We start from the raw sequence: 13,591 nt of genomic DNA on the forward strand, positions 1-13,591 counted from the left end.
CCGGCAATGTCTCCAAGAAGGGGCAGCAGCAGTGGCAGCGGCAGCAGCTGCGTTACTGCTTCCACTGCACCAGGTACCGGCGTTGGGAGCGCTACCCTCTCCGGTGAGGATTATCAGCCGCCTTTGCTGGTCCAGTCGCCGCCTCCATCTGCTGCATCTTCCTCAGCGGGTCCACAGCCGACACCCCCTCCTCCACAAAGCCTGAACCTCCTTTCGCAGTCTCCGCTCCAGCCACAGCCTCTTGCACAGACTGGAGCTCAGATGAAAAAGAAAAGTGGCTTCCAAATTACCAGTGTGACCCCTGCTCAGATATCAGCTAGTATGAGCTCTAATAACAGCATAGCTGAGGATACGGAAAGCTACGATGACCTGGATGAGTCCCACACTGAAGACCTGTCATCTTCAGAAATCTTGGATGTTTCTTTATCCAGGGCCACTGACTTGGGAGAACCTGAGAGGAGCTCCTCTGAAGAGACTTTAAATAACTTCCAAGAGGCAGAGACTCCTGGGGCTGTATCTCCAAACCAGCCTCATCTTCCTCAGCAGCATGCTCCTCTGCCTCATCACCCACAGCAGAGTGTTGCGATCAATGGAAGTGTTCACCCCCATCATGTTCATCACCACCACCATCTTCACCACCACCATCATGGACACCACCATCCATCGCATCCTGGGGTGGGCAGTGCCCCAGTTCCAGGAGGACCACCACCCAGTCCATCATTTAGAAAACTATCAACAGCTGGAAGCTCTGACAATGTTATATCAACTGCACCAGTTTCTGCTGCATCATCCACTGGTTCCCCAGCATCTATTGTGTCTAATATCCGCACCACAAGTACTCCTGGCAATTTAGGTGTAAGTCCTGCTACTGGAACTGGTACCTTAAATAACATGGGTGGTGGTGGTTCTAGTGTGGCGAGCAGCGTGCTTGGTACTATAAATTTAAGCAACATCACAAGTACTGGTAATGTAAATGCTTTGTCTGGAACTAGCAGCAATGTTAATGTGAACATCTTGAGTGGTGTTGGCAATGGTACGAGTGCTTCCTCTAGTGTCATTAACAACATTACTAATCCAACTGCAGGAATGGCAGTGGGATCAAGCCAGCAGCAGCCTGCATCTGGCACGTCAAGGTTTAGGGTTGTAAAATTAGATTCTAGTTCTGAACCTTTCAAAAAAGGTAGATGGACATGCACTGAATTCTATGATAAAGAAAACACTGTTGCAGTTTCAGAAGGAGTAGCAGTAAACAAAGCAGTAGAGACGATAAAACAAAACCCGCTTGAAGTGACTTCTGAAAGGGAGAGCACCAGTGGGAGTTCTGTTAGCAGCAATGTAAGCACACTGAGTCACTATACAGAAAGTGTGGGAAGTGGAGAAATGGGAGCACCTACTGTGGTGCAGCAGCAAGCATTTCAAGGTGTGGGTCCGCAGCAGATGGATTTTAGCAGCACTGCTCCGCCGGCAATTCCAGCATCTAGTATACCACAGAGTGTTTCTCAATCACAGCTTGCACAAGTCCAGCTGCATTCTCAAGAAGTAAACTATCCACAGCAGAAGCCAGGGGTCCAACCTCCTTCACAGGCCAGTCTAACCACTGTTACTGGGGTTCAGCCAGCCCCAGTTAATATGCTAGGTGTACCCCCATCTTTGGGCCACCAGCAGCCTGCTATTCCAAGTATGGCTCAGCAGCAGCTCTCGTATTCTCAGCCGGTGCAGCCTGTTCAGACTTTGCCAGTTGTGCAGCAGCAGCAGTTGCAGTTTGGACAACAGCAACAACAGCAGCAACAGACAATTCCAACGCAGTTGGCCGCGGGTCATGTTAAGCCGGGGAACCAAAACTCTGTCACCGGGGCTATGCCAGACTACCTTCAACATCAGCAGATCCTTCAGACTCCAGCCCCTGCCATGCAGCCCAGCTCTACAGGAGTAGGAGCAGGGCAACCGGTTCCTGTTGCCCAGACACAGAGCATGCAGCCTTCAGTACAAGCACACCAAGCTGCTGCCCCAGCTCAGCCTGTTGCACATGGTCCAGCAGTGATGCCAGGCGTAGGTTCCAGTGGTCAAATGTTGAATGTTGGGCAGCAAGGAAGCGTAGCCACTGTGGTGCAACCACCATCTGCTGCAAACCAAATTCCACCTCCAGTGATGCCGTCAACGGCTGCTCCTCCATCTTCACAAGTAGTGCAGCCTGTGCAGACAGGAATAATGCAGCAGGGATTACAGGCTAGCTCTTCAGGCCTTCCTCAGCAAATGGTCATTGCTCAGCAAAACACCTTGTTACCTGTACAGCCGCAGGCACAAGGAGTGGATTCTGTAGTCCAAGGGATGACTGGCCAGCAGCTGCCTGCGGTTAGCCCTATACCATCTGCTAGTACTGTTCCTGCACCAAGTCAGCCTGGTTCAGCTGTGCCTCCTGGCATGCCTTCTGCTTCTATAGGCTTGGGACAGCCACAGAATATAGCACAAGCTTCGGCTGTGCAGAATGGGAGTTTGGCTCAAAGTGTTAGTCAGCCTCCCTTGATATCAACAAGTATAGGTATGCCAGTGGCACAGAGTGTGCCACAGCAGATACCACTAAGTTCTACCCAGTTCCCCACACAGTCAATAGCTCAGTCAGTTGTAAGCCAAATTGAAGATGGCAGACGGCCTACAGAACCTTCCTTGGTGGGTTTACCTCAAGCTGCCAGTGGCGAGAGTGGTGTTGGAGCATCAGCTGTTTCAGAAGGCAATAGCAGCAACATGCCATCCTCTGCTTCTCTCTTTCCGCTGAAGGTGCTGCCATTGACAACGCCCCTTGTAGATGGTGAGGATGAGAGGTAAGAGTGCTTGTAACTTTTATTAAAACGTTGACTGATAGTTTGATTTGCACTAACTTGCAAGTTTCGTTACAGCCATTCTGTGAAATGAAATGGTGTGATGTTTTTGTCTAACGAGAAATACCGTTTCAGGTCCCAACACATGTAGGTATATATTAAATACTTGTTTTTCTCTTGAGGGGTGGGATTGTATTGATTATGCTGTGAAACTACTGTGGGTAAATTGTGTTTAACATTCTATGACAGTGTGTATATTCCCATTGTATAGAGGAAGACAAAAGAATACTGTGGAATGTGGGTACGCTTGTGATGATTGTAGTTTAGATTCTTTATTATACTGAAATAATTAATATTTATTCTTAGGTAGATTTTTTTTTTTTTCCACAAGCCTAGACTTCATCCTGCCTCAGCTTCTCTTTTTCAAGTATTGACTTTACTCAGGTTGGACCAGTTGTGAGTCTGTGGTATATGTAGAAGTCTTGTCTTTGACAGCGAAGCAATGCTTTAGGCAAATGAGTATGGTGGGAAAAGGGAGGTTCAGCAACACCATTGTGGCTCTTTAAATTGAACTTGGGGCATTTTTGGTCTTGGTGGTTTTGCTTCAAAGCTTTAATCCATCGTGAGAGCCGCTCAGGCCTGTGGAGGGGTGGTCAGCCTTTGAATCTGGTGCACCAGTTCTGTGCAGAGTAAGAAAATGCACGTGTTCTCCCACCTTCACCTTTTCAATAAATGACCACTGGCTGATCTTGGTTGTGTGTACATGGGAATGGTCCCATTTCTTTGACAGTGTGTGCAAAGAAGTTGTGTCAATTGTGAAAGGCCCTTGCACGTGCAGGCTGAAGCGATATGAGCAGCGTTTTTAAAGTGCAGTTGTTTTATACTAATTACGCATGGAAATTCCTCATGGTGTCGAGGACCTCTTGTGATACGCATTTAGAAGTGGACAGGAAGACTGGTGGTTCTAAAGAACTTCTTGTTTAAGAAGAAGCTATGTTGGTGGGAGAAGTAACTTTAACCTGTGGGAGAAGACAGGAAAGAACACTGGAAGAGAAAAACAGATTCATGTGAGGAGACAAAGTACTTCTGCTTCTAAGGTGGGAAAAATGGTGTAGCAATGGGAGGTGAACTACGTAAATATCTTTTGGGTGTCATGACTTAAATCAGGAGTAATATCAGTGGCTAAGCTTTATTAAAAAATAGAATTAATAAAGCAGGTTACTGGGAGAGGCTGGATTCTTTTCTCAATATTGAAAATACTAACTCTATCAGCAGTCTCTGATTATGTTGATCAAGAGGTGTTGACTGCCTTAGTGGCTTTCATCACGTCTTTCTAAGATGCCGGTGAGCTATAATGAGTAGCAGCTTGTCTTCCAGGCGTGCTAGAAGACAAGTTCCAACACTGTTTCATTCTGATTATGTTTTTTAGTCAATAAGTATGTGAAGGTGGTAGAAGACAGATGGAGGTGTTAAAGCCTGCAGTGTCACCATTATGCTACTAGCAGTCAGTTTTCTCAGAAACATATTTTGGTTTTCCTTCTTTCAGTCTTCCTAAACCAGGACACTAATCCTTCTCTTCATGGGTCGTGTGTGTGTTTTGGTGGTGTGTGCATTTTTTTGTTTGAAAAAACAACCAGCCGAAAAAGCCCCCTGAGATTTCAGGGGATCCTAGCTGAGTGAGAGGATTCATAAGCGTATTGATACTTAGTGTTTTGGAAAATGGCATATGACTGTACCCTGATTTTAAGAGGATATGTTGGCTGTTTGTCACGACTGGTAGTTTTTCCAGAATGTCTAAATCCCTCAGGTTAACAATAGAGAGAAATACCTTCTTCCTCTGTTATTTGGCTAGCCAAAGATCATATCCTTTCTTCTCGCATGCATGTTGCGTCTTTGTTCAATCTGTCATCTCCAGGTAGGCTACACTTTTGTTTAGCTGCAGTTGGAAAATCATTTAGATTCTTTACACAGAGCAGGATATGACTCTATTAAATGGAGACCAAAAATAATTGTGTTGTGGTGGTGTTTTTTTTTTTTGGTTGTTTTGTTTTTTTGTTTTTTTTTTGTTTTTTTTTTTTGCATGACAGTAGTGGTCAGGTTGCTTTTGTGTACACTTAGATAAATTACAGCAGCACTCCTCCCTGGCTATTTGCCTGTAACATTAAAAACTTGATGAGACTGCTTCTGTTTTGTAGCTGTGGGATCATGGGGTGAGGTATTACTTAAATTGTCATATTGACTGGAATTTCTTGTGGTCTGGAGCTTAGACCTCATTGCTCATTAAAGGGTAGTGCAAGGTATGCTGTTTTATTCTGCTTGGCTTCTGATTACTTGAGCAATGGGCTATCTCTAACTAGAGTTTTCTTGATTTTTATTTTTTTTTGTCTGTTAGTTTATTCCCTCTTTTACTGAAAGTGTACTGTATTGTATATAAACATTTAAGAAGCTGGTATTAGGTGTATAAAATCCCAATTTTTCTCTTGATCTGTCTCGTGCACACATACATATGTCACTGAAGGCTTATATCAATACATTTAAAGTGGTTCTAAACGTGGCAAGGGAAAAGGTAGGAGAAAGAAGTAAGTGATGACATAATTGGGCCAGTGAAGAAGCTGTAAAATTCCATTTAGTGTGCCTTTGAAAAAACATCTGACCCATGTAATACCTTGTTTAGATTAACTCCCAGCTTTCCTTAAACCTGTATATAATTGCGTCTAAAGACGTGCCAGTATCTTTAAGTCTTTAGCCCTTTTCAGTTTTTAGGGCACCATTTGCAGCATGTCTGTTATCAGAGCATGGCCTTTTAAATATAGACAGTGTGGATAGAGTGTGTCTGCTTTGAAGACTGTAACCTTTATTTCCCCAGTACGAATTATTTTTCTTTTTTAAGCCTTCACTGACTTGAAATATGAGATATTAAAATTTAACTGCTTGGCAGGATGCTATATGTAAAATTAATTTGTCAGCTTTGTTTATTAAAGAGAGACTATAACTAATGAAATTATAGTTTATTAAAACAAAACAAAAAACAGAAAAAAGCCACTTGGTTCTTCTGTCTAGTCTTCTTCTATGGGTATGCAATAGATGTTTATATTTTGGTAGATTCATCATCTCTTCTAATATTTCAGTCTACAAAAATGTAGGCCAGTATTTTGAATGTCAATTTTTTTTTTCTTGGATTGAGTCATTGTATGGATTCATTCTAGTGCATGATTATCATATAATTTCTTGGATTTGCTGCAGTTACCTCACTTTATTAATGAAGTTCAATTATTAAATCTTGTCAATTTTAGATGTGGTCTTCTGAGCTGATTATTTAATCTTTTGCATTGTAGAAGAGAATTTTATTTTTATGCTTTTGGAACTTACATATGGAAAAAATGTATTTATATTACCATGAATTATTTTGTGCATTTTTTCTTAGAGTTGCAAAATCAGTTTTACATCTTCCTAGACAATGCTTTATTATGCTATAGATAATTGCAATAAGATTTTGTCATTTTTAAATTAGCTGTAAAGCAAAAACTTAAAAAAAATCAGTGTATTTTACAGCACTTGTAAAGGCTGCCTAAGTGAACTTAATCTGAAATGTTGTTTACCATTTCTCAACAGCAGATTTTGTGAATGAAGGACAAGAACACTAATAACTGTCTCCCTGTCCTTGACAGCATTTCATGAAGAGTTGCTTTCATTCTTTAGTCTGATGCAAGTAGTTTTCACTTGTTTGTGCATTTCATCCAACAGTGAGGGGAAAAAGGAGGAAAAGGTGAAGATAAACACTGACATAGAGATTGGAAATATTCTTTATTATCTGACAATCTCTCGATTTTATTTTTATTAAAAGATTCCTCTACAGCTGGACAGAGCAAAAAATATGGATATATAGGATGGATGTTTTAGCTTGTTATTAAATCTGTAGAGAACCTGGAAGATTAAAGGTGAATGTGAGAATCGAAAGACTGTGAACAGCGTTTGCGAATCTCTAGTAGTAGCAACTAGTACTAACTTGTAAATCAAGAGTACAGTTAGGAAGTTGGGTGAATTTTCACCAGGCATTCAAATACATTGTAGGAACTTTGATCAGGTACAAATGACATTTTTGCAGATGTATTTGTACACTGGTTGAAGATGTTCATAGGAAGTAATGAATGAACATACTAAAGTTAAACTGGAAGTTTCAATTAAACATTGTTTTTTTTATGGTAACTTTTTTGTTTATTTTTTTAAAGTTGTTTTAGAATTTATATGGGCTTTTTATTTATTGTAAGCTTTGCTTCAGTGTATTTGATCAAAAATGGAGAAGATACTTCTAGATACTTCACAACAAAGGATTTATGGTGGCTTAGCATAGATTTGTGGTGGTGATTTTTTCAGTTGCATCCTAGGGGCAGTGTTGTTGTTTTCCATTTTTAAACTTGCTTTAGAGTCTTGCCACCAATTTGAAACTTGCATAACTCAAGTTCTAGGAGATTGACTTTTAAAAAAAAAGTCTCTTCATATCATCAATTTGACTATTTATGGAACTTGAAAACATAGTTACTCTCAGTAATGGCAAGTCACTTGAGTAAAAAGAGAGCACTTTGGGGAAGAAAATGCGGATGCTGTTGTGTTACACTGAGAAGCCCAGCTTCTATTTCATCTGGTAAGATAAAATACCCACCGTTGGAGGAATTGATTTTGTTAGCTCTCTGCTCTAAAGAACAGTAAGGCATTTAAGGTCTGCACCTTGTATGTCTGCTGGCCAGCTGCAGGTGGCAATACCTGTTTGGATGGACCTTTTTCCGGTGTCTTTTATAGAAGCATTTTCAGCATGCCATGATGTGCTTTGAATTGAGAAGTGCTACAGTGGTTGGTATTGCATTGTCTTTAAATACAGGAAGAACCAACAGATTTCAAGGGTTGTAAAAGCAGTAATTTAGGACTTAAGATAAAGCAGATGCTTGGAGATGCTGAGGAATGTTCCTCTCTCCAGCTGATAATGTGATTTCCAGAAAATGTTGCTTAGAACTACAGTTTTGGCTGCTTTTTGGAAATTGTCTATGTATAAGCAGACTGAACCATCCATGTATGTAAAAACAAACAAAAGGCTTTAGAATATTTAATGTTGAAAAGTAATCTTTGTTATTGTCTCAGGATTTGCTTTCTTTATATTACAGGCTAATCTGAAAATTAGAATTATCAGTCTGTACTGGTAGTGAAGTGTTTTCAGCCTTTACAAGTTACCATGATCTAGATAATGCCACAATAGAGTAAAGACTGTAAGAGTCAGTGGTAAGCTACTAAAAGTAGAAGGATGGGAATGGAAAATTAATTAAAAAAATACTCCCCCCCCCAAACCCCCCACCCTTCACCCTAAAAAACCCTCTATGTTAATGTGTCTTGTTGAAGTTTAAGAGACTAATTGATAGCATGCTCATACTACAAAAACACCCTGACAACAAACCACCCTATAATAAAGCTGTTCAGTTTACAGAGGATAATAAAGTAAATAAGCAGTTTCAGACCTGTCTTTAGCAGTTTAGGAAGTAGATCAAGTTGTAAGGAGTAGTTTTGCTAGTATGGTCTATTAGAAGAAGAAGAAACTACACAGACCTGAGTATCATTGTAGTATTAGCAAATGTATTTTTGGTATGACCTTTTTGGGGATAATTTGTGGTCAGGGTTTGCAGTTCATTGTAGATGAAATGTAAACAAGAATAGAAAAGAATACTGTGTCTCTGTTCTCATTGATTTAATGCACTGGTTCTTTTCTATTCCTGATTAATTTATGAGACTAAAGTGTGCTATGTATAATATGTATTATACTTGAACAAATGACTGAAAACTTCTTTTAAAAGTAGACCTATACTTTTGATTTACTGCACTGGGGCCAGGAAAGGAAATATTATTAAGCAAAAGCATGCTTTAACAGTATACTAAGCAGGGACTTTAGGGTAAGATTATTCCGTAAATTATTTAATGGTAATGATCACTGTAAATAAGGAACTGGTTTATTCTCAATGTGGTTGTACAAGAAACCATAGCCTAAAGCTAAGATGGAAAGAGCTCTTGAGTGACTGGAGATGCCACTTTATTTTAGCCTGTTCTGAGGCATTCACAGAGTTAGAAATTGCATGATGGAGTTGCAGTGTAATTATGGTGTCAAATTGGAGCACCTGTTCATCCTTTTGGCTTTAATGTCTTGCAGTGCTTTAACTCCTGGTATGTCTTTGGAATTTGCTAACAAAGATAGTAATTGTGCGAACAGTCTTGATGTAGAAACCCTTATCAGCTCATTTTGTGCAAGCTTCCAAACACCTATTGTGCATTATCAGTGTCTGAAGCAGGATTTGGTTTGTGGTTGCAGTTATATGAAAAGGCTCCATCTTCTACTGAAGGTGGGTAGAGTTTCCTGACAGATATGTAGAGGTTATAAATGTTTGTCAGGCAGGGATTGTAATGATCCTACACATGCAAATGCTAGAGGGTATTGTGTGTGATAGTTCAGGTAATTTATCACTATGGGTTACCTTATGGGCTAAATTACTTTATAGGACCTAATAAATGAGGACTTCTGACTTTGGTGCTGAAATTAAGAGTAGTATTAATCACAGTTCAAATACAACATTACACTTCAGTTATTAAACTTGTTCATTGTTACAGGTTTTTTTACACTTGTAAAGTAGAATCTTGAACACTTGTTTTGGTAGAAAAGTCACAGTAAACTTGTTCTCTGTTTTTCTTTGAGTAAGCAAATAATTTGCTTTTACACTTAAAAAAAATTCTCTTCTACCTACCTTATTATCTTACCCTAATTTAACCTTTTTTAAAATTCAGTAAGTAATTTTCCAGAGTTTCACTAGTTTTTACTACACGTAAATGTATAAATCTTTTAAAATCTAAGTGTTGTTCCATGTGTGTATATGAAGTCAAGCTTTCACCACTGTGCTAAGCATGAAAAATTCACATGGAGGTATGCCTGTATTTGGGCACTTCAGCCAGTGTGTGTTGTAATGTGATTTTAAAATTTTTTTCTTGGTGTCTAAGTGTTTATTATACTGCTGTCATGTTTTATGTACTCTGGGTGAAGCTTCATATATTGAGTACCTTTGACAATCATGACATATATTTAAGTACTGTAGGCATTCAAGCTTGAAGCTTTTGTCTCAGTTTATATTTCTTCTTGCTCTGCAGAGCTACTGATGATCCAGGAGGGTGAATGTAACTTTTCTTTGCTCAGCAGAGAACTGCTACCTAAGCAAACTACCCTTTGTTATCAGTCTTTCTTGCTGGAAGTTGTAAGTGGTGTAAAAGCTGAAATGGGTTCAGAATTTTGAAACAATGTTAGACTAATAGAGAAGTAAAGAAGTCTGAGGGGGTTTTGTCATTAAAGATTAGAAGTTTAACCCTTTTTTTGAAGCTTACTGCAGTCCTTGTAGAGGAATAAATGCAGGTACCACCAATGTTTTTTTTTTCTTAAGGAAATTTTCAGAAAACTGTGCTTTGTAGTTAATTTAATAAAACCTGAGGATTATCTTGATCATCTGTTTATAGACTTTTGAATAACCCATTCTGTTGTGTAGAGTGGAGGAGTACAGTTTCATAAATTGCTTAAACAGGCAGCAGAAGATCTTCCATAAGTTTAGGCCTAAGAGATATGGATGGGTCTCCAGTCTGTAAACAGTAGATGTAAAGAGTATTTCTGGCGAGGTACAGATTTGCTAGCAACTGGAAGTTGCTTGCATAGCATTTTCTAGCCTGCTGCTTAAGTGTGCTAAACCACTTGGCCAGGCAAATATGTGACTTAAGTACTGTTCATACCTTCTGTATGTCATGTGGGGTTTTTTGTTCTTTTGATTAGCCCGGACATCCAGCTGGAATTTTTCAGGGCTTTGATTTCTTAATGTGTATGAAGATTTGAACTCTTCCAGCAGTATCAAATACTGAGCAAAGTATTAGGAGAGTACTAAAAGCTGCTTAAAATGATGGTGCCCATTCAACAATAGCCTTAGTGTCTTTCTGCATTTAATGTTAGTTTTTTGTACTATTGTGCTGTACTTCTTAAAGATGAGTTATGCAGATAAGGTAATTTCAGCACACAGTGCAGTTAGTGTATGCTTATTTCTGTATCCTCAGCATTACTTAGTTCATTCCTGTAAGATAAGAAGGTGCAAATCAAATATAAGTTACACCATTTTTTGTGCAGCATTGTTATTTTTTTTTATTTTTAATCTATTGTCTCATGGGTCAGTAACCTTCCTAGTAATTGGTAACTGAGTGTTAATCTTCAGTGCTTGCGCATCTGGTCAACTGTCCTTTTAATTGCATGAAGTGCTAAGTTACTGAACTTAGTATCTGTTGTGAGTTTCTTGTGCTCAGTTTAAAAATGGTATTTTCCTTTAAATCATTGTAAACAAGTATGTGCTACAGAAATATCTTTTGATGTTTTTTTTCCAACAACTTTGAACTCCCTGTGTAACGTAGAGGGATGAAGTCCCTGTCAAGATGAGAAAAAACTCAAATGCGTTTTAATCTTCCTCTGACCCTCACTTCACCCAGCTCTGTCACAGTTGTGTATAGATAAGAGACGGATAATAACTGATAGTCAAAACTTACATATATGAAACTGTAAAAATCAAAGAATTCAGAATGTAACCACAGTAAATTTGTTTCTAAATATTCAGTGCTGTTACGGCTAGTAAAGAAGATTGTGATTAAACAATAAAGCAAACAACTCCTGTATGATTGCTTTGACTTCTGTTGTGACTGTAGTTTTGAAACATTTCTCTTTTAAAAGTGCAAATGAGAACTTCTCAGGCAGAATCTGATTTGTGAGTGACTTTTTTGGTATATATTGCCTCCGAGTTGGGGTGAGCATAGTAAAAAAACCAAAACCCAACCAAAAACCAAACAACAAACCCCCAAACTTTAAAAAATTTCCTGCAAGATTATTTTCGGCTTGGTAATTTTACTACATGTATCTATATGTTGAAAGTATCATAATGAGTTTTTGTGCCATGAGAAAAGTTTCTGTATTTCTCTGAGGAAGTCTGTGAACTATAAACAGCATTTTAATTCTTACTTCCAGGTTGAGCTTGACAGAAGTGGAATGCTTTTGTTTCCTCTAGGATTTTGTGAGGGTTTGTGAAGAAATGCCTGACCTATAGAAAGGCATGAAACGGGAAGCAGAGCAACTTGGGATGTTTCAGGATTGTCTTGTTTGGAAGCTTCTGCACTCGATTAATTGTCATTGTCCCTTGGTGTCACTTGCAATATGGGATTCTTAAAATCCAAGCATCTCTGAAACCTGGCAAGGAAGAATTCTGTAGTAATAATTAGTTTATATTCAGTATTACGATTTCTTTATTTTAAAAGCTGTTTAGTGAATATCTTTACCTCATCTTAACTTGATTTGTTTACTAAGCATCTTGATTAATTTATTTTTTTTAATTCTTTGATAAAAAATTCTGAAAACTGCGTATCTGTATACATGTATATGAGGGTATATAAAGCATAATTCTTGGTTTAAAGAAAAAGAAAAAAACAGAAAAAAACATCCCTAAACAAATGCTGATGAGAGAGAAAGAAGAATGGTTTTTATGGTTTCATTTCTTGCATTCTTAGAAAATATGACCAAATTAAAATAAAGTAAAAGAAACCATGAGTTAATGACTCCATATTTTAAGTGCTTGTTAAATAATTTACTGTAGCACTCAAATGAATTCAAGGTATAAATGCGCCTCTTTAATTGGTTGAATTAGGTTATTATGTTAAGAATGGATCAGCATGCTGCACTGCCAAGTGTTTCTTTAGTAGGTCTAATATCCTAAAGTGGGTGAAATGGCAAGTTACTCATAAATGTTCAGAGAATGACACAGGATGTGCATGTGTCTCCATGTTGTTTCTTTTCAAGTTGGTGACACTCCTTCCAATTCTGTAACTGCTTGTGAAGGGGAGGAGTTCCCAAGCACATACTTGGAGGGAGAGGAGAGAGAACAGAAGGTGTAAAATATTTGGTGGCGGTTGTGATTTTCTTCTTTCTTTTTCTGGTGGGGAGAGGGATTTTAGTTCTTCAAATGGTATCAGGCATGCATCTGTTACAGCCAAGGATATACAGTTGTGAGCAGTACAGCCTCTTATTTATGGGATGGTTAGTCGCTAAAAGGCCTGTTTGTGAATTGGGGCTCTGCTTTCCTGGCTGCTTTATAATGAGGAGCAGAAAAGATGGTCCTAAAGGACATGTCTGATGTCCATATTTCTGAACTGATTTTATGATGGAGATGCTTTAAACCAGGCAAAATCTTAAATGTTTTTAGTGCTTTATGATAAAAACAGAGCAGCAGAGCAGGATAGTAATCTCTATAGTCCTGTAGAGATGTACCCTGTTAATAATGAAGTACACCATCTCTGGAATACTGCCGCATTGAAAATTGAGTCACCCTTTTGTCATAACAGCGTGGCTTAGTATCATTTGTAAGGTTTCACTGGCTCTGCTCTTGGTACATGAAGATTCTTAGTGCTGCTTGTTTATGCTGGAGCATAGTACAGTAATTGAACAGCCCTTTTATTTTGTTGGAATTTAGCATGTAAAGGGTAGGTGATGATTTGCACAAAGGTATTTTCAGCTTCTGAAGAGTACGGTGATCTGTGGAATGGGAAAACGATACTAACATGTTATAGCAGACAGTTGTGGCTAGCAGTAGTTACCTTCACTTTCTGTATCTGCCTGACCATCAGAGTCCAGTTTGGGAATCTTTAACATGTACATTTACTACTGTAGAAAATACCTAAAATTC

The 13,591-nt window shown here is 38.9% G+C and overlaps 1 protein-coding gene across 1 annotated transcript in view; it reads left to right on the forward strand.

Moving 5' to 3' along the window:
• Window positions 1-6: 6 nt before the first annotated feature.
• The window catches only part of TSC22D1 (TSC22 domain family, member 1), a 90,278-nt gene continuing 76,693 nt past the window's right edge, over window positions 7-13,591 (forward strand). The window contains exon 1 of the mRNA XM_010000847.1: window positions 7-2,819. Within this exon, the coding sequence (XP_009999149.1) occupies window positions 7-2,819 (2,813 nt within the window). The remainder of the gene's footprint in view (window positions 2,820-13,591) is intronic.

This window comes from Chaetura pelagica, unplaced genomic scaffold (assembly GCF_000747805.2).
Source record: "Chaetura pelagica isolate M959 unplaced genomic scaffold, ChaPel_1.0 scaffold115, whole genome shotgun sequence".
Lineage (NCBI taxonomy): Eukaryota > Metazoa > Chordata > Aves > Apodiformes > Apodidae > Chaetura > Chaetura pelagica.